At 38.4% G+C, this 21,827-nt stretch overlaps 1 protein-coding gene and 1 long non-coding RNA gene across 2 annotated transcripts; both read left to right on the forward strand.

Moving 5' to 3' along the window:
- Window positions 1–2,150: 2,150 nt before the first annotated feature.
- On the forward strand, window positions 2,151–5,707 carry LOC135945611 (solute carrier family 22 member 2-like). Its single transcript, XM_065493408.1, has 10 exons — window positions 2,151–2,483; window positions 2,540–2,756; window positions 2,814–2,920; window positions 2,977–3,131; window positions 3,186–3,357; window positions 3,415–3,553; window positions 3,619–3,731; window positions 4,230–4,450; window positions 4,513–4,694; window positions 4,756–5,707. The coding sequence occupies exons 1-10, from the start codon at window positions 2,329–2,331 to the stop codon at window positions 4,930–4,932; spliced, it is 1,638 nt and encodes a 545-aa protein (XP_065349480.1). The 5' UTR covers window positions 2,151–2,328; the 3' UTR covers window positions 4,933–5,707.
- Window positions 5,708–19,284: 13,577 nt separating this feature from the next.
- Window positions 19,285–19,959, forward strand: LOC135945919 (uncharacterized). The gene is made up of 2 exons (XR_010575471.1): window positions 19,285–19,626; window positions 19,683–19,959. It is a non-coding gene; the product is annotated as an uncharacterized LOC135945919 (long non-coding RNA).
- The last annotated feature ends 1,868 nt before the right edge of the window (window positions 19,960–21,827 follow it).

Here is a 21,827-nt window from a genome sequence, read left to right on the forward strand (position 1 = left end):
AAAGCACGCGTATTGTGCACGTGCAGCGGGAGGCCTTCGCAGACGAACCGGGCCAGATGTTAGGCAGCGTTCGGCGAGCAGCGATTAATTCATTTTCTAAAACGCCAGCTTTGTGTTTTGTTGAAACGACTGCAGCAGGCGGAACTGAAAAGGCCGGAGAGAATGGATCTGACGGGGGATGAAGCACTGGATTGCATTAATACGATTGTATGGGATATATAGTTCTCCTTCAAACTCAAACAAAGTCGCTCTCGTTGTTTGAATTGAGAAATATACACGGAATTTGTGGGTATATGGGAGAAATTCGGAGAAGGGTGGAATCGTGTCAGTGACGCACAGATTTTATTTTTAAAAACGAATATTTCCCAATTCAACCCCCCTTCCTAAAAAATGTTCATATTTGCATAGTTCTCGAGGAGTGAGGCTAATGCCGAAATTTACCTACAACAGAAAATTTTGTATGCCGGAGCATGGTTGTCTTCCGATTATTGTACGTTTTATAAGTATCAGAAAATTGTATACTATTAAAAAATAAAAAATTTGTATCAATTCATATTATTATATTGATGTTTTTAAGAAATTTTAAATCTGAAAACAGAATGACACCATTTCAATGGGCTATTTATTTTTCAACCGTTGAATTTTGTCGGTCCACTTTTGCTATGTTACGTCTGTATTTTGAAACAGGGATGAAACAGTAATATTCAAGAGTTTTCAATCCCAACTGACACCGTCTAAAACCAGACAAAAGCTCAGAAATCGCAGGAATTCACGACTGTACAGAATTTATAACTTAAAAAAAGAGACGAACGTTGCCCCGCCAAAATTTCTAAATCCTTGTATGGTGTTTTTAGATGAATTATTAAACTATCTTCCTGGTATATAATTGATCAAATCATCACAAAGAAACATCAGTAAGTGTTTGGACGATTTGACTGCATTAATGCTGAACATTTTATCACAAAAATGTAGGAAATGATTGTAATTCTCGTAATTCTTGTATTCAATACAAAATCAAGTTAGGCAGTGCCCTGTGCTTGCCAGCAGGGAACAACAATCATTTTGGTCTGACAAAATAAATAAAAACAGTTGGTCCATTATTTTATTTTGCTTAATACCACTAAAATGGTCTAGTTAAATCCAATCGTCGAATCAAAGATCAATAAAAGGAACAAATGAGAAAAAACAAATTTAATTTTAATCTGAACCTCTTGGCCCTGCTTGATTCAGACATTCTGCTGTCTGAAAACATTCACAGTCCATACTCAGCGGCGACCTATTTTTCCGAGCGGTGGCCTTTGACAGGGCCGCGATTTGCAAACCTCTCCTCGCCCCAGACCGGCCTTTGACTCTCGTCGCGAGCAGAACGAGCGCGCGCACACACACAGAAATCGCCGCTTTGTCCCGCGCCAACCGTTGCACTAATTGGACACTTGATGTGCAAAAGAGAGCAAGCCAGGGGGTAATTTCATTTTTCCTCCTCCGCAGCATGCTGTACCAGCTGATTGGAATAATTGTTTCCGACACAGCAAGCAGCCCGCATTTTTCCCTGCGCCTCGCGCTGGCAAAAAAGGTGCGCAGAACAAAAAGCTCGGCGAGTGAATAAGCGATAATTTTAATTGCACCTACTTCAGCGCCGACCAAGGCTTATTTTGCGCAGCAGCACATGCACTGTGGCGTTTCGGAATTTTATTAAGTCTGCAGCGAATTGCTAATTGAGCCACTGTGGGTAATTAGCGCCGGCTGCCGCTCTTTGGTTCTCCTGCATCCTTCTGTCAAGGCATGGTTGCCGTGTTTTTCGATAAAAAAAATCCAGCTCAACCAAGAGTGTAATTTACATCATTTCAAAAATAATGCAATCCTTCAAATCAAGTTTTTTATGCACTAATTATAATATGAAAAACCGCGTTATTTTTCATGTAAGGGTTCTAAAGTATTCTCAGTATTAAACGCATAAACCACTCAAAATAATAACTTAAGTTTTCTCTATCCTAACTATGATGTCATAACATTGAACAATAATATATTAAGAAATCGAAAACATTTTTCTGTATTAAATTACCCAATACACACTTCAGACGTCACATCACGCACTCAACTAATGCATCTTAGTTCGATTGAAGTTCCTATCTTTAATCTGATGATCTGATTATAGTGTAATCTTCAATGTCAGGGAAGCTTAAATATTTTGTAATCTCTGCTCCTAGCGCATTTTCATAATTATCTGTCAGACAATTTTGAACAATGATACGATAAGGAGAGCTACCTGCGTACTCACCTCAGTTTTACAAAATAGACAGACCGTTCAGTCAACTTGTGATCGTAAAAATGAGTGCCAGCGATGATTTTGACGTGATGCTGAATGAAATCGGCGATTTTGGTCGGTATCAAGTGGGCCAGTACGTTTTATATGGTTTGGTTTTCTTCTATAGCGCGTTTAGCCCGATTGTTTACATCTTCACAGCAACGCTCGTGCCACATAGGTGAGTTTTCAGACGATTCAAGATCCATTTTTTTAATTAATCCAAATTATATTTAGGTGTTTGATCAAAGAATGTGGGGACGACAGCGAAACATCTCCTTTCAGCCCATCTTGGCTGAAAGACGCCGTACCTTTTACTTCTGGGGAGCCTGAAAAGTGCCTCCAATTTCTCTCCTTGAATAATACTCCTGCACTTTGCGACTTTGACAACTCGATGACAGTGAAATGTTCTGATTGGGTTCTCGGTGGGCCCGAGAGATCCATACAAACTGAGGTTTATTGTTGAACTTGGCATCAAAATTGGCCACTAAAATTGTTCTAACCATTCTAGTTTGACCTTATGTGCTCAGAAAATGAATGGAAAATGGCGTTGACTGGATCAGTCAACAGTTTAGGCGTTTTAATCAGTGTTCCGGTAGTAGGATATTTTTCCGATAGGTATTTTTTATTTCATTGTTTTTTAAACACTTTAGATTTGATTTTAATTTTCCTAGGTATGGAAGAAAACTTTTGCTGATAGTAACGCTCGTGGCTTCCGCAATTCTGACTCTGGTGAAATCTGCTGCTTTCGATTACATTTTCTTCATAGTTTTTGAGTTTCTCGAAGCACTGTTTAGCGGAGGAATATACGGAATTGCGTTTGTGCTAGGTCTGTAGAGCACGGTATAATTTTAAGAAAAATTAATCAACATTAATTTAAAAGCTTTGGAATACGTCTCACCAAAGCGGAGGGTCGCTCTAGGAGATATGATAGCAGCTTGGTCGTACACACTGGGGAACATTTTTGTCGGCGTGATAGCCTGGGCGCTAAAGGACTGGCGCCAAATTTTGTGGGTTCTAAATGCACCAGCTCTTCTATTTATTATCCTCATTTGGTACTTTCTTCAACATGTAGACACTCTGTTCATAATCTCAAGGTATGTTCTCACCAGGTTGATACCTGAGTCCATCCGCTGGCTACTATCCCAGGGCAGATACGGCGACGCAAAAGATATCTTTACCAAAACCTTAAAGTACAACAGAAAGCAGATCAGCAAGGAGAGCCAAGAAAAGTTGGATCTGTGGGAAAATGTAAGTACCCAGACAAACATACACTCGAGAGGACATTGTTGTCAGTTCAAAGTCCAAAATTATAGACTGGGTCTGCGATTACCACGAGCGATGGAGACGAATCTCTCTGGACTTCGATCAAGTTAGTCAGCAAGTCACGTATTTTGATAATACGACTGTTCATTTGCTTTTATTGCTGGTGAGTTTTTTTTTCAATAACAAAAAGAGAATAAATCATAATTTGATATCATATATTGCTGAATTTAAAATAAATCACGAATAAACCTTTAGGATTGGATAAGGGTTAAGATTAATTTTTGTGTTTGGTATACTTAGCTGTAAAAAATTAAAAAAAATGGTTTTAAAATACGACGTACATTCGAACGATTGAGCACACGTTGTCATAATATACCGAGAAAGAAATTGGGGGTCACTTGATCTGGCTCTAAATAATGTCGCTCTCCGTATTTTCGGGTTTTGCACAAAATGTTTGATCTATATGCAACGTTTTTTCGGGATTCCATTACATTTTCGGGCCTTTAACTTTTCAGGGTCTCTTCGTGTCGTCAATTTGCGGGAACAACTCGAAGACCCAGAAATTTCATATAACTATCAAATATTATTTTTTCTTCCTCAAAATTTTTATTTTAATGGAACAAACAAAGGTTAATATTAAACTTGAAATCATATTTTTCAGGATTGTTATCACTTTTGTTTATTATGGATTGACCCTGAACTCTGTGAATTTGGCTGGAACAGATGACATGTACCTAAACTACATTGTTGCCTCTCTTGCTGATATGCCGGCGGCCCTGTTAACATGGATCGGAATGTCCAAGATCGGTAGACGAAAGACCCTCTGCCTGACCCTTTTGGTCAGCGGATTGGCGTGCTTTGTCAACCCTTTCGTGCCGGACGGTAGGATTTTGCTATTTCTTAAAATAATGTGTCCGTTTTCTAATCACGTACCCCGCATGCAGACGCAATAGAATTTCGAGTGCCTCTCTACGTTTTGGGGAAGCTGGCAATCGCCGGCGCCTTCGGGGTCATTTACATGATCAACGCGGAGATCTTCCCGACCAAATTGAGAACGTCCCTGCTCGGCCTGTGCTCCATGGTGGGACGCATTGGAAACATTCTGGCGCCACTCACCCCTTTGCTGGTATTTCAATATCCCACGGCCAAATCCCAAAGCGCTCAGCTTTCATTTCAATAAATTACAGACGAAATATTCCAAGTTTCTGCCGCTGTCAATTTTCGGCGTGATGGCACTCGTCGCGGGCGGATTGGCATTCCTGCTGCCTGAGACGAAGGGACGTGCCCTGCCTGAAACAGTGCAAGACGCAGAAAATCTCGGACGTGAGCAGAAAAGCAAGGAATCGCGTTCTAATAGCCACTGATGTTATTTCCAGAGCGCGCGGAATATAGTTTGCTCGTCAAATAAGTAAACGTTTTCTTTCCTCTCTCTCTCTCGTCTATAGATGTGTTTTGCGTAAGCTGTGCATGCATATATCAGACAGTCCCATGACATCTCCTGGGAATAGAACCTCAACCCAATACCAAGAAGCAGCAGTGTATAGATCATATAAAAAATAAGTACGTGCGAAAAGGCAAAAACAGCAGCAGCAGAGCATGTTGTGCGCATAAAAACACCTCCGAGGCACATACCCAGTTTCGCCGAGTGCCAATTTGCATACATAGCAGCCCGGGGTCGCAAAAATATGCAAGCAACTTTTCCATTTGCAATATTGGCTTTATTAGCCGCTGGATGGGCGGAGAAAGAAAGGCATCAAGCCTTCTGTCGTGTTTATATTGTATGGTGTAAGATGATCAATAAAATTCTATCGCGCAAAACCGCTCAAGGCGTCATGCATAAATGCTTTCTTCCCACGACGGAATGAATATTTTATGCGTACTATTTATTATTAACAAACGATATCGCTGAGTCATGCTGATGGTTTGCTGCGTATTAGACACTTCCACCCGAAATTGATGCAAACTCATTTCGCTGTAATATATCATTCTACATTACGCCATCGTGAAAAATGCCGGGTGTAGGCCGAAAACCTGCACGCCAAACTAAATACGCTGCCCGTCTGGGTGGAGTAATTTGAACCCTTTCGTGCTAATTAGGATTAAAAGATTATTTTGGCTTCGGCGCACCACTCAAATGGTTGAGTTGATGTCTTAAATTTCATGCCAACATTTTTTTAAATAGGTCTTGAAAAATTGAAATGTTTTAAAAACTAAAAATCTAATCGCGATATTTTTTAATTAACTTATCATATTTCAACCAAGCAAATATTGGCCGGCAAACTTCAGCTCTAAATTTTCATTGGTATTGAAACTAAAGCTCCTCAATAATATAAAATTCAAAATTATTTAGAAATATCGATTGATTGAAACTATATTATAATTTTTTAATTCACAGAATTTGAGCACATCATATTGATGGAAATAGACCCATTTGCGTTTGATCGTTCCGTATAGAATCTACCTGCCGCAGCAAATGTGTCCGGAGGCAAAGAGATATGAATTTTGATACTTAGCATATGGTGCGCGTGCAGCATCACAATGGGAATTAACTGGCTGCTCGCTTGATTCTTGGTGACTTGACGTTTCAGCAAAACAATGCCGGCGAGATGAGCGAGAGGGCTGAGGAGATGAAAGTGCGCCTCTAATTTGATAACAAAGGAATGCGTCCTGGCGCGCGCGATAAACTTTGCGCCGAGCGTGCTGCTTTGTTGCTTATTATTACATTAGCTCTAGCTCGCCCCGACTTTTCGCCCAATTTATCATAACGACGTGAGCGCTCAAAACAAATTGCCAGCAGGATATACGTTCGTCTCAAAGACGGTGTGCAAAAAGTGTTGAGCGGATAGCGGATGCTTATATATATTTAACCGTTGCTAGGCAATAGGAAATTTTATAAGAGATCTTTTAAGCATCCAATTTATCCGAGACATTTCTGGGTGATGAAATCAGAAATAGCCCGAACGCTTATTGGAATTTGCACAAACAGACAGAAGAAAATACTCGAACGATTCGTTCATTTGTTCTTTAAGAAATTTAAATAAAATTTAAAATTTACAAAAACGAATTGTATTGAAATTTAACTAAATATATCGAGATCACAAGTAAAAGAACGGCCTGATTCGTCCATTGTGCAACGACAGAAATGACAATTTTTTCTTCCTGTTTTAATCTGGTGCTTAAAAAACCCGTAATTTTCAGTCTTTTGAGGCGTAATTATTTGTCCTAACCAGCGACATGTGTTTGACAGACAAAAAATCTGCTTAATTAAAAGTTAATTAAAACGCATCTCCGCATGCAAAGTGCAAAAAACGGAACCGTCAGCAGTAATTATTTAACAACACAACAGAGGACAAACTTTTTCTCAGAAATAAAAAGGAAGCAATTCCAGTTAAAAGCCAATTAATTACGACTGCAGCAAATTGGCCAGAAAGCCGACGAGCACGACGGTTGGCGCTGCTGCCTCGTCTTTCTCCTCGGCAGTCACAAGGAATTTGACGCGCACTTGTGCACTCGTGAATGAGTGGCGACGCGTGATTTATCGGCGGCGCAATTTTTTACCGTGCCAGTGACGATTGCCTAATGGCCTCTCTCTTTTTAAAAATACTTTTGACAGCCCTCGGGGAAAACGCCGCCGGTCGACACACTCTTTAAGAATGAGAGAGAAAGGACGAGAACTAAATAGGTTTGCCGATGAGGCGAATCGACATGCGTTAAGGGCGACTTGCCAGTTTAAGTTTTTTCTATCCGTGACTCTGTCATTATAGGGATTATATTTTGAGACCAAATATCAACGCTAAGACCGAGGCTTCCTGCTCTTTTTGCAAAAAGATCTTCATTTTTAGAGGATGGATTTAAACTTGCTCTATATCTTTGTTAAATAAATAAGTTAAACTTGAAAAAAGGAATAAAATGCTTTTTTAAACTGCTTTTTAGCCTTTGGAAAACAATTTTAAAACGAAAATATAATATCTTGTTTCTCTTGTTTGGAAAACAGGTCTTTTCAGATTTTACTCTTGTTAAAAAGCTCATAAACACATTGAATGTTCCCAACAACTGAGATTAGATGGAACGTGTAAACACAGCTGTAGTGTTATTGTTTTCGCAACAAGAAACACTTGGCGAAATTTATCGCCGGGTCAAGTAAATAGCCGCGCGATCCGAATTCCAAGACGATAGGTCGTGTTAACTGGAGCAGTGGTTTCGGAAAACAAAACTCTCGGCACAATGAAACCATAAAGGCCGACTCATAAACGACCTGTGTGTATGTTTTCATTATAGACGCTATAGCAACGCCGTTTTCCGCCCGGGTTATATGTACGTGTGTATCATAATAGTAACGATAATAGAAGAGACGAGAAGTTTATGCTGTTATTTTTATTGGCTATTAAACGGGCAGTAAATATCTCTCGCGCGGCCTCTCTCACAAATACACACACACACAGTCTTATTTTTATAGAATGTATTAGAGGCCGCTCTAAAACCTCTCTCTAACAGCAGATTTATAGCTCGGCTGTGTAAAAAGCGAGCGACGCACAAAAACGGCTTAAAATTAATGCCTGTGAATCGCGCTTGAAATGTTGGAACAAAAAGATAGACCGCGCGCTTGTTTGTTTCTTAATCGTTTGATTTGATTAAAATAATCTGTAGGAATTAACTTGGTGCGCTTTGCTTTCCAAAGGAGGGATTATAGCCTGATTTATGGATGGCTGGATTGAATGCATCAATGATTATGAAGAAGAATCGGCTAGATGCATTCTACCAGTATTTATTAAAGCTATTACTTTTTTTGCCCCTATATTGAAGCGTTGACCGGAGTTTCCACAAAAATTAAAGCGCAGCAAAATCTCTTTCGGAGCACGAAAACCAAGCAAACCTCTCCATATGGATATTTTTTGGGCAAAAATAATCAAAAGTAACTATTTTTTAAAAATTTATTTACTTTGATGTTTTTTCAAGCCAATTTTTTCGCCAAAAAAATTGTAATTCCATTGAAATTTTCTTTTCGCGCATTTAAATATTTCAACCAAGCCTTTGGCTAACATTTTTGAGCGCATGATTTGCGTGCAAATGAGAGAATGTGAGAATCCGAGTGATTTTTGGAGTCGAGTGCGGACTGATTTGCGCCTACATTATTTGATTATCTTTCGTGCAGTTCATTCGAATTTGGAGGATTGCGAAAGCTTACCGACTCGCTTCTTGCTGGTGAATTAATGTCATGGCACTAATGTCTAGCGTTTCAATAAAAAGACCCTGGCGCAGGGTAGTTAATACGATCTTGTCCTTTCTGATTTGAGCTTCCTCTAATAAGGCCCATGCATTCGCGATTTTATTAAAAAATTGAGTTTTTGCGAGTTTTTTGCTATCAGGGGGTCGCTCATCTCGAAAGAATTGAACAAATTATAAAAAATTAAATTTTTAGCTTCTTAAAAGTGGGTGTGTCCACCTTCTGTGACTAAATAATAGCAAAAAGATGCTTTCAAACGCAAAAGGAAGCTCTCTGTAAAGTATATGCTTGCCGACATAAATCTATTTTCAGCCCCTCATGGCTGCAAAAGCGTTTGAAAAATCTTCCCAAAGGAGAGCGAGGTACTCGGCGCTTGCGGCCATTCATCTCGCTGTCCAAGTGCAATAAGCATTAAGTAAGTAGGCAGTTTGCGTCAAGCTCGAATTTCCAGTCGCCGCCCTGCGCGATATATTTGCTGCGTCGTCCGCGTAAACGTCCACGATAAAGCATCAGAGCGAAATTTAACAGCTCGGCATTCCACCCCGCAGCTCGAATACGTAATCTGACGGGTCGTGTGCACGCGCTGGCGGGCCAACAATAAATTTTATTAGGCGGATATTTATGAGAAGCTAATTAAAAATTTCCTCCATAATTAATTGGACCTCCGCGCGGCCGGTTCTCTTTCTTGTGCGCCGCCCGCGCCCTCCGGCCTCAAAGCAGAGCAAGCGTAATCGCTGCTCTCCGCGTGTGGTGTCAAAAGAGGCTCGTTTTCCCTTTTGATCCGCGGCGGCGCTTCACGTGCGTGGAAACGAGAGGCGAATAATTTCACGCCAACTTTTGGCCCCGAATCTATTATTTTTCCTTTTCCGCCGCTCGTTATGAGAAACGCGAGCTGCTGTTAAACACGACCAAGCATGCAAACGCATACGTAGCACACATCCTCTCCGATACTCGTTTAAATGGGAAGTGGTGCTGGAAATTCGGTTGTTTGGTCGTAAAAAGCTATAGGCCGCGCGAAACAGCCGCACAGTTCGGAGGTGGATTGTAAAAGTATCAATTAAAGATTTCCTTTGCTGCGAGGCCTGAAATGAAATACTGAGAAACGAATGTTGTTCGCCGGTCCGTACCGAATTTTTACTTACCACCATTTTCTTGTTTTTATTTCTGATTCACAATAGCACTAATAGACTAGAAATTTCTCTTTCAACCCCTTTAAGAAACTTCAATATAAAAAATAAGATTTTTAATATTTTCCCAATTATTGAGCACCGTCTTTTTTCTGCTAAGAGAAATAAATTGTAAAAATTTATAAATAATGTCCTGAAGAGGCTGCTAAGTTTTTTGTCTCAATTTCAAAATCTGGAAAATAATTTCACATTGATCACGATGCTGAAATTACACTCTCGCAAATTTTGTACATTACACAAAATTTTGTGACCTCCACCAACATACAATTGTCAAATCATGAGATTTAAACTTAATTTGTTAATTAAATATTTAATCAAAACAACAAAATATTATTTAAAACCACTCAATGGATAATTAAAATCCTGCAGGAACTTTATCCGAACATTGTGAAACTTTGTTATGAAATGTAGTTGATTTAAATAAGTATTTGACACACAAAGGCGCACAGGTAAAAATAAATGGATTTTAAAAATGAGGAAAACTAAGGAACCATTCAAAACTGAGTTTTTGCTCAGTATATCTAAATTTTGAAATTGTTTGGAACAAAGAAAATATGATTTAGCTATCTTTTCCCAATTGTAATGATTTTCCTCTGGGGATTGATCATTTTCTAACTCTTAATCTATGTTGATCATAGGTTTTTGTTTAAAAATAATGACGTCTAACCCAATCATCAAGCGGAACAAAATAATTCATTAGTTGGAAATGTTCAAAGAAAATTTTGTAGAAACTTGACAGTCGATTAAGAGTCAAAATGAATTCTGCTTTAAAAATTCATTCTCCATTTGAAATTATCAGAGTATGAGAGAAATGCAATATAAAATTACGATTAGTTCTATTGATTTTCAAAAAAAAAAAATATCTTTGAGAAAGAAAAAAATAGTTGCCACTGTATCTCTGCATTTTCAGCAAATCTCTAACAGCTGGACTTAATAGATTGAACTTTGAAAGAAGAAGAATATATTGGGCACATAAATTTCAAAAAGTCAACCAAGTCTTTCTGCTGAAGCTGCAGAATCAGGCGGGGAACGAGGTCACGATGATGCTGGTGGAAAAGAAGCCGAGACGCATAATGTATGCTCGAGATTCCGCTTTTGTCTGGTCCTGGCAAGACTCTGCTTTGAAGACATGGCTGCGTGCGTGCGGACGATGAGGTTCTCCTCGGCTCTTTCTCGCTTTTTTCCGCTGATGATGAACACACAAACTTTGTGCACTGCAGAACAAGCCAGCCAGCAACCTTTGATCTGCTCTTATTATTTCGTTGAATTAATGAGACACTCGGCAGCTCTCAAACAAGCACTAATTCTCGGCAGCAGCGCTCACGGCGGTGTGCTGAAACGGAATGTGTGTGTGTGTGTGTGTGTGTGTGCACGTTGGAAAAAGGAAAAACGACGCGCGCGTTGTTAAGAAATTGTAATTAAAATGGTACTGCTTGAATAATCAGCCTTCAAAGAACAAATTTTGTTAATTAAGAGGCATCTTTATTGAGTTCATTTAACGCTGGCGTCCAATTCGCATTCTTTGAAACCTCTCTAATTAAAATCTTAAAAATTAATAAATAAAGATGGAGATAATTAGAGAAGTGTTGATCACTTTTCATAACATGACAGAAAGGGGCCGGTTGAGTCTCTTGCATGAGTGAGCCTTTCAACAATTCATAAAATAATCTATAATAGATTTTGCAAAATTACTCAACGCTCCACCATTGAATAGAGTTTTTGTTTATTTAATTTAAATTCTTCTCGTTGATATCCATACAGCAATGAGTGGCTTTTGAGATCAATTATCTTTTTTAAAAAACGCTCAATTTTTTTTAATTATCGTAAATAAAAAACTAACAAATGTATGCCCTTTAACACAATTAAAAAATCTATATTTTATAATTCTCTGCTTTTAAACAAAAGAGTAAACATCCCAATACTTCGAGTTGCACATTTATCCCGGGGGAAAGGGAAATGGCTACTCAGAGAATATAAAACTCACATTTTTACTCTTATTTCAGAGCATGAAGCTCGCCTTCCAATTGTTTTCACATTTTTAAGCAGTTGGAATTGCATAAAAGCTAATAAAGACCGCTGCAAATATGGCTGACGCGCTAATAACGCCATCAATGGAGATTCTTTTCCCTCCACCAGCTCATTCTCTGGCAAAGACAAAGGGCAATTGCGCGGAGCTCCCTGCCGTTTTATTGTGTTTTCTGCACACTCCCTTCGGCATACAGTTTCGAGTCCCTCGAGATTCGCGTCTGCCGTTTTTTTCCTGCAGATTGTCGGGCTTTATAGCGAGACTTAGACTGCGAAAGTGGCATAATAATAAGAACAAACGGCTGTCGAAGTGAGGGACCTAATCAACAGTGATGGAAGCTGCACACCCCTTTTTTAATTACCAAATTGCAAGAAGCGCGAAGAGAAACAGCTAAAAGTTTTGGCCGCAAGAGGAAAATAAAAATTAAATTATTTTGCTGTCTGCTATAGAAACAAACAGTTTTCTAGCTTTATTTTTAAAAGAAAAAGATTGAACGAACTTCTTTAGAATTTTATAGTTCTGGATTTTTAAGTTATACTTGGGCTCGCTAAATAATTTTGTTGGTCTCGTAATGATAATGAGGCAACATTCTGTCGATCCATGTAATTCCTGAAAATGACTCAGACTGATGAATAATATGAAAAATATTCTTGGAAGAACTTTATTCTCCTGTCTGCAGCATCAAGGAGCAGAAAACCAGCAGCTTGCTCTTCTATTATATAAGTGGCAGAGAAAATGGATCATTCATCATCGTTGGCAATCAGAAGAAGAAATTATTTCGAGCAGCCGAGACACGTTTTTCGTTTGCCGAGTGAGCGATGTGCTCGAAACGCGGACCATTATTTAAATTTTCAACAGAAATTAATGCCGGAGCGTCATCTTTGTTAAATGCCTGTTATTATGCAGACGACGCGGCACGACAAAAGTGCTGGTGTGTTTTATATGAATATGAATGGTCCTCTTAAGCCTCGAGGGCTATTCACAAACTCAAAAGGAACCGAAGCAGACCAGGAAAAACTACTGTTGAGTTTTGAACTTTCGTGCTGAGTCATGGGTTTGAAATTCAACACTTTTCTAACTCAAATTTGTCCTGGTAGCGGTGAAGTTGCGCAAATTTCAACAACCAAACGCGAATTTCCTTGTTGTCCTTTACTTTTACAGCAAGGCAATTCGGATATTTTTGGTTGTTAAAGTTGCGCAATTATTTTCCCTACCTGGACGAATTTTTAAAAAAAGATTTTTAGATATGCAGCATGAACTCTTTAAAAGCATAAACTAACCAAAATATCAGGCTGTATTGAAAGCCTTTTTAGAGATATCTTTTTTTGAATATCCCTTTTGTTGGCTCCCTTTTCTTCTCACACCCAGCGGAGGGAATTTCTACTTTTGCTTTCTCTGTAAACAAGCCTTGTATTAAGTTTACGCTGTCGGCGTGCATATACAACACACTATAGTAGTTAGTTTGATGATGGTGCTTGATGACGATGAAATGATAAATAGCTCGCCGCTCCATTGGAATTTCTGAATAAGAGGATTTTCTAAATTGAAAATTATTCATGCTCGACGGGTGTTTTAATCTATGGTAATTTAACTACCGCCGCTGCTTCTCGCTCGTCGTGACGACCACTCACGTTGCATCCAACGCATTCCGATTGAAAAAAGAGCGGATATTGAGGTGAAAATAAATCAAATGAAACTGTACACAAAATGTTGAGATTACATAATGATTTTTTTCAGTTTCAGTCAGACAAATTTTCTGGCTCGATGCTTAACAGATTTTTAACTATCGCACTTTCATAATTGCGTTGGGGCATCTGTTATTGTATTTGATAATGATTTTAGTCCGTATAATGTTCATATACGAGGCATATGGACGAAGAAAAAGTGCAGATGGAATGCAGCCCACAGACACAAGCACATTAATGCGGTGAGAGATGATTACATTGAATTTGCCGCTCAAGGAAACACACAATGACGGATGCTGTTGGCCACCGGGGCTGCCTAATGCGGTTATTGAATGGACATGATGAGTGAAAAGTGGCGGCCAATAATGTGAAACCGCAAGGCAGCAACAACAACTGCTGTTTTTCTCCAAGGACCGCCGCGTCGAGTGTGTTTTGTTCTGTCAAGAACGATTACAGTGTAAAAAACCTTTGTTTAGAGGTAAATTTAGAACGCAGCTGGCCTTGTGATAAATCCGAATAATTCGTTTTTATAGCTAAGAATTGCAATTAAAACAATTTTGATAGGTTTTAAAAAACATAATTATATTTTTAATTGCTTCTTTCAATACAACAGGCAATGTGGAAGACACTGCAACGCAGAACGGCGCATCATTTCAACTATATTTTTTTGGAATTTTCAAAATGGAAATTAAAAATATTTACGATGGGGAAACTCAAAATCCGATTCCTATACTACTTGTTCAAATTTATGAAAAATGGTAAAGTCAACCTTTTTTTAGTTAAAAAAAATGACGTGCTACGTGTGGAGATTGTTCCTAAAAATTTGTCCAGTGAAAAACTTTATAAATTTCAATGCCGTATGCGTTTCTTTTTTCCTCTGCATTCAGGTTTTTTCATCGATGGTGAGTGGTTGGAGGACAACGAGGCTATTTTTCTAAAGCAAACTAGCCATGGGCGGCCGCGCGGCACCTCCTTCATCAAAAGCTGCTGCTGCTACATGCAGTAGTCCCTCAAGAAAGACGGACGCGCAACCCATTATATAAATTTAATACTCTCCGCGGCACTCCATCATTATTGTTATTGTTTTTTGTACCTTCCCCCACCTGGCCGCCCAGCCAGGTCGCTTTTCCTGCAGCGAGCGAGCGCCCGCCCGGCTCGGAAACCGTCTATTAGAGGCGCAGCTCGCCTCTAAAACCGTATATTAAATTTCAATTTTCTCAGCAATTATGCCCCAACATGGCATAAATAAAGAGGAGTTTTTCATCCTGCTTTACACGATCGTGGTCGTTATCATTTTCGGTCGACATGCCTCCTCCTTCGGCCTGCGCTTGGAAGGTGTTTGGGAAAATGTTAAAAAGGCTTCGGGGTTTCACAACATTTTGCTCCTCTACTTTTCATCCCCACCAAACGAGATTTATCGTTTTCCGTAAATTAGACCAAGAAGGAAACTACAAAGAAAATAAAATTTAAAAATTATCTCCTGATTTTTATTAGCGAATAAAAAAATCAAGATTTTGATTGTAGTCGATTTTTCACTGATAGATTTTATTTTTGGAAATTTGATGATATGAATTTACTTACTATAACAAAAATCCGTTTGATATCATGCTATATATACCATATATATGCTCAGCTTACTTTTGTAAAGTCATTCATTTTTAATTCATGAATATCAATTCTTCAGAAAATATATTGTTTTTAATCAGTAGGAACGCTATGAGATAAATTGCACAAATTATTTAGAATGTTTGTAATATCTGCTTTTTTAATAAAAAAATAATTAGGAAAAGTTGATTTAACTCTTTGTAAAAAAATAAATATTCGATTGATCGAGGAAATTCCTCTCTAATTTGTATATATCCTAGGGTGCGACTACAAAATGCCCTCGTGTCTTAACGCCTGATTCACGGCCTCTGCTGGCACTCCCCCCTGAATCACTAAAAAGGTGTTCATTCCGCCTCCTTTTTCAATTACCTGCGCGCTTGAGAGCTATTTAAAATAAAACAAGAGCTTGGCATGAGGCATCGCATGTAGGCAGACGGAAAAAACGGGCGTCCGGCATTAAATTACCCTCAAAACCGTCTGGCAGTGTAAGCAGAGATGCACTGTTTTTTGTTCCACGACGAAACGAGATAGAGCAAGATGAAAGGGATGCTAACAATTATAAAAGAAAAAATTATCTAAGAAATATCTTGAAGAGGCCTTTTGAAAATTAGGCAGTTAATCAAGAAGAATTTATTTCAAGTGGCACATGGTTCAATTTTCTGTGTGGTATAGAATAATAATTGTGTTTGGCGAAACAAAAGCAACTTGAATTTCGAATTTTATACCTCAGAATTTAAAAACACATAAAGTGGCAAAAAAATTTGAATGTATAATCAAATACGAGTTTGTTATTTTGTGACCGATTTGCGCTAGTTCTTGAGACTTCAAACCCTTCTATACCAGCACATTGACTTTCTTATTTAGAATGCACTTTGCTGCAAACTTATGTTCCGCTCCAGTTTGCAAAAAAGCGAGGATCTGCAACCAGCTCGTTCAATCTCAAGCACAAAATTGAAAGCCTCTTCAGCTCATCTTGAGATTCATATTGAGAAACACACACGCATTCATTTTTTCTTTATCTCTTTGGCAAACACAAGCTGCTAATTTTTTCCTCCCTCTTCTCTTACATGGCGGAGCAGAATAAGTCTTCTGTGCGTCGTCTGACGACGACGACAAAACCCTCGAAACGAACGCAAGCGAGTGGGTGTCTGCTATTTTCTGCTCCTGCCTCGGCTGCTGTTTACACGTCGTCAGACATGCAAGCGCATTCATAATTGAGCCTCTCGCTCGCGCCTGTCGTTTCCTTGATTATTCAGAAATTATTTTTTATGCCTGTCTCCGTCGTCGTCCCGCACTCTTCTGCACTTTGTCTGCCATCGTCTTTTGTGTTGATTCCCTTTGTAAACCGAGACGTGAACACAATCACTGCCGAGTGTATTGTGCACAAACGTGTGTGTTTTTTCGTACACAGCGCCTGCTTAATTAGAGATTGCACGCCGCTTTTAAGCACTCATTATATACACGTTGCATCAGCAACGACGGTTATTTTTAAGCAATTAAATATTTAAAAAAAGTGATAAAATTGCTCTTATTCTCAAGCTTAATTCTTTTTCAGTTGACAAAGAAATGAATTTCCTTGATAACTTGTGAATAATTGAGTGAGGAGACTTTGTTGAGGCATTTTTTTTTAAAAAAAAAAATTATGTGCAATTATAATGATAATAAAGAACGTAATATCTGCATTAGTGTATTTAACAATAAGCTTTAAGAAAATAAAAAGTGATGAGGTTTAGCGTTAAATATATTTAATATACTATAAAGATATTAATCTGCACTAAGAAATACAATTATTTTTTAGTAAAATACATTCGATTCATTATAATCTATCAAAACAAATCATCATAATGTTAAACTCCCTGCTATTATTTTTTAGAAATGTTTAAAAAGTTTTATGGATTACAAAATTGCTTAAGATCCCAATATATTTCAGAATGATTGCAAAATATTTAATTTAAAAACAATGGGTTGTTTTGCATAACGTAATATTACAAACAAAATTAACAAAATCATTTCCAACATTCAGATATTTATTTAAATTAATATGATAAATAATTAAAACAAATCAAATGTAATGTAATGGGTAATGGCAATATTGGTTTTTGTATTTTAGGATTGGATATTTAAGAACTAACATCACCTCAACATTTATTAAGATATTACACTCTATGAGTGTTAGATCTCGAGGTAATATTAAATTTATTTGCCAAATTTAATCATGGTAATAAAACATAAAAAAATTGGATTCAAATTGTTATTTCCAAAAATTATTATTTTATTAAGACTATTAAAATTTATAAGAATTAAAAGATTTCTAAATTTAATAAGTTTAGTGGAAACTAAACAATTCCAAAAATGTCTTTTACTGCTTTTAATAAACATTGGTAATAAGAAATAGCAATATTTGTATACTGGAAATGATTGGCTAAACACGACTTGCTTGTGAGATTCGCCATTTTTTATGATTTTTTGGACAGTTTAATGCGTCCTAGTTCCTATAATTGTGGCTTTGCTGCTAGTAAGTGCGGTCAGCTATTTTAAAACAGCACGAATCATGCACATTAATAGGCACAGCTCAGAAAAAATTGACCGTCTTTGATTCACTGTCATAGAAATCATCGAACGACATGATTACACCACAGAAGCCATATTATTGAATCGGTGGGCAGGCAAGAAAATGTGAGTGACGCATTTGATATTAACAAGGCCTCAGCTTTGGTAGGCTAATTTGAGGCTGCGAGGAAGAGGAAAACAGCAAATCCCATCAGAGGGAGTCGTGTGTGTGTGCGTCTGCAGAAAATCCGATTGAACGCCGGCGGGCGCGAGGTCGAGCGAGCAGCGAAACCGCGCCGCACATAATTTGCGTGTGTATTAGGCCAATAGTCTTCAAATTCTATTAAGGCGGATTATCCCTTTGATGCGGCGGCAGGATGAAAGGGAAGCACGTCGGTTCATCACGTAACAAGCCGAAAGGCTATTTTATGACTTTCTTCTTTTCAGTGTTAATGACTTCTCTAATGTGCCCTCGCTCACTCGCTCGTTCTCGGCGGGCAGTCGCACTCTCTTCTCATTTCGACTTGGCGATGCCACCACACCGGCCGCTCGCGTGGTTCTTGCCGGCTCTTTTCGCCCAGCCGCAGCCGTGAAGCGATAATTAAATTAAATTTCAGCAGATCATCTCCGACTCGAATAACAAAATGCTGCTCTGGCTTTTATTGCCAGGTGCAGATAAAATTAAAAGCGGCCAAGTGCTCATTTGCATTTGCCATGTAATAATGTGTAATGGGCGTCCAGGTTCAGATGGACGAGTTGATTTCACGCCACTTTGATATGCGATTTATTCCAGCCGGTTTCATGATACGAGCTTGGAAATACCAGGAATCGTAAATTGCCATGCTTTGCCGGTTAAAATCTGCTACGTTTTAATGGGCAATTATCGAAATATTCGCATGAATATATAGAATTATGAAGGCTTCTTTTAGTATTTAGCTTCATAGTATTTGTTGTTTTGAAACACATTACCTCTCCAACCTCTTTTGAAGTTATTCTATTCTAAAAAAGGCTTTGCAGCAGAAACTAATGATGCTCATTTTTAAGTTCGCTAATAAGGCTGAAAATATATCAAGGTTATTGAAATAAAAACGGCATTTTGAAGTACGTTGGTTCTCAATTTGTAAAATTTTTGCTACTATTTGTCATCGGAGAAAACATTTCTGCCATCAACCAAAAAATATGTTCACAAAGAAGATAAAGAAACCATATTAAGGCAGAATATTTCAAATCAAAACATTTTCAAAAGAGAGCGGCAGTGCAACAAATCGGATAATTACTCAACTGTTGAATTTTGCTTGTGATAAGGCAAAAAAAGCACCTTGGGAATCTTATACTTGCTTTAGTTTTGGACGGTTTATCAAAATAATTTTATTATAATTTATAATTTTTAAAACTCATATTTAATTCTGGGAATATTATTAACTTATCTAATATTCACGGCTAACGCATTATAGGTCACACAAACAAACATTTTCCTTGATCCTGTAAAAGTTGCGTTTCTAACTCATGACTAATGCGTTTGGTAGCTGACCTAGCTGAACAAGAAAATTTTGTTCATAACAAGGGCAGGAAGCACATGTCAACTGAGCGAACAAGTTTTTGAGAGGAAATTGCAGAGTAGAGTTGAGACTCCCTGATGATTTCCTTTCTATTTAATTTACGAGCAGGGGTCACACTGCGTCTTCGAGAAACGAGTTTGAATTGGACGCAGTACGCGAGCAGAAGAGGACGGAGGATGTCGGCGAAACTTTTGCTACTTTTCTGCATCATCCTGATCGCAGGTATTATTTCCAGACTGCTTATTTTGTAAAATGTATTCACGGGAACTCGTTTCCAGGCGCGATTTGCGAGGTCACTCGGGCCCCGTCGGCGGCACCGATTATCAAGGGTGCAGTCGCTTTTGATGCACCGAAGCGGAGGAACTCATGTGGCTCGGGCAGCATTCGAATCTTTGGCAGGTGCCGCCGCATCTTTCCAAGTCGCAGCAAGAATGAAGAAGAGATGAATTTTAGCCAACGCAAGGTTAGAATTTAAGAATGAAAAAAATACTGTCCAGACGAACCTGTTTTTCTGTCCTTCTGCGAATAAATCATTGAACAATAACAATTAGGCAACATTTGGCTTTTTATTAAAAGCTTCTGCTCAAGAAAGTGAGTCATTCGCGAGAAAAGTGATTCCACTTTAGTTGCGCGCGGGAAACGAGCCGATCCTTTTATAGGACCTGCGCCAAGAAAACTATTCATAAAATTTCACACACGCCTTTTTTGGACGCGCCAATTCATTTAAATTCACCACCAGCATCGTGCAAAAGAGGAGTTTACAATTACGTTTTAAGTAATTTTTATTGCCGTCATCACATTTTACAACCTGCACGGCTCGGTCTCTCCAGCCGACGTGCAAAAAGCCAAAAGGTAAGAAATACAAATGCTGCTTATGTGAAAAAAATCAGAACAGCGAACAAAAAATTCAGCGCATCTGTCTGCTGAGATGAAAATTACACATCAAATATCTTTTCTCTCTCCTTGCAGCAATAATTTTTCCACGCAGCTCTAACAAATGATGCTATAATAATAAGGTGCGAATTTTATCCAAAAGTTTGTTGATTCTGCTTTATTCCTGTGTGAAAATGTTCTCAAGGTTGGTACTGAAGATATTGGGGCTTTACTAAAATTGACTGTAACGTCTCCATCTATAAAATATAATTTGTTTCAAAGTTTTATGAAAATATGTGCATTCCAAAAATTATGTTGTATTTTGTTTATTTCTGCACTAGTATTATCTCAGTCAGACTAGCAAAAATATCATTGGAATTGGAATGATACCTTTTTTGCGGATAATATTCGGTGTAACATTGTAATATCTCCTGTACCATCCGAAAATTTGCAAATATCACAAATAAACTAAATCAGGTATTAGATGTATCACCAAAGCTAAAAATTGAGAAATTCATGCACATTGTAAAACTTGTTGGAGTTCACAAAAGATTTGAGGATTCTCGAACTCCTCTCGCTGCTCTTTAAAATTGGGAAAGGGAAATTTGCTTTACAAATTTAGCATTACTCACTTCAGGATTTCGATCAGCCGCTGATGACACTTGTGCGAGAAAGTAGCCTCATCTCATGGCCATTTTATTGTGCGTAATTACACCTGTTTAAAATATTTTAGTCCATCTCATCCTTTTTTTTCCAAGTTTAAACAATTTATTCAGAAAGCTTTTGACAGTAGTGAATAATTTTCTTAGCCTTTCTGAGACTCAATCAGGACTTAAAACTTTGCACTTTCTGACAGGAATTTTTGCAGTCTGCTAAGGATATAATATATTTTTTTATATAATTTGCTTTGAAATTGCATTTAATGAAGTGACCAATGTATATGGAATCGCAAGTATGCCATTTTGCTGTTTATTCTTACCACAAATTTGTTGGTTATTTTCTCGAAAAATTTGCATTTAATTTATTAAAAATATTCTGGCCTTCGTCGGTGCTCTTGAGTCGGCCAAATTGAATCGCCCTTGAATAATTTGCCTGCTTTTGTCTCGCGCTTCTGCTGGAAAGGAAGTTAGCGTTCGGCCAGCACACTCCTGCTCTCAAGGTGACATTTTCAGCCGCAATAAATTACCCAGGCAAAAACATAAATCATCGAGCGCAGGCTCTTGTTACGAATTCCACCGGCCTGAGCTTGCGAGCCCACTCTCTCGCTCTCTCTCTCTCTCTCTCTCTCTCTCTCTCTCTCTCTCTCTCTCTCTCTCTCTCTCTCTCTCTCTCTCTCTCTCTCTCTCTCTCTCTCTCTCTCTCTCTCTCCTATAATTATAATTACACAGCCAGTGGCGCAGAATGCGCGATTTCGGCCACCGATAATGTACTCGGTGGCAGCGGCGGCGGAATTTTCCAACAATGGCCCAGCGATTACCCTATCCCGGCAGCTGTGTTATCAGATAGGAGCTGCTGCTCATGGTGCCAAAATCTATTATACTCGGCGAATA

This window comes from Cloeon dipterum, chromosome X, assembly GCF_949628265.1.
Source record: "Cloeon dipterum chromosome X, ieCloDipt1.1, whole genome shotgun sequence".
Taxonomy (NCBI): Eukaryota; Metazoa; Arthropoda; class Insecta; order Ephemeroptera; family Baetidae; genus Cloeon; species Cloeon dipterum.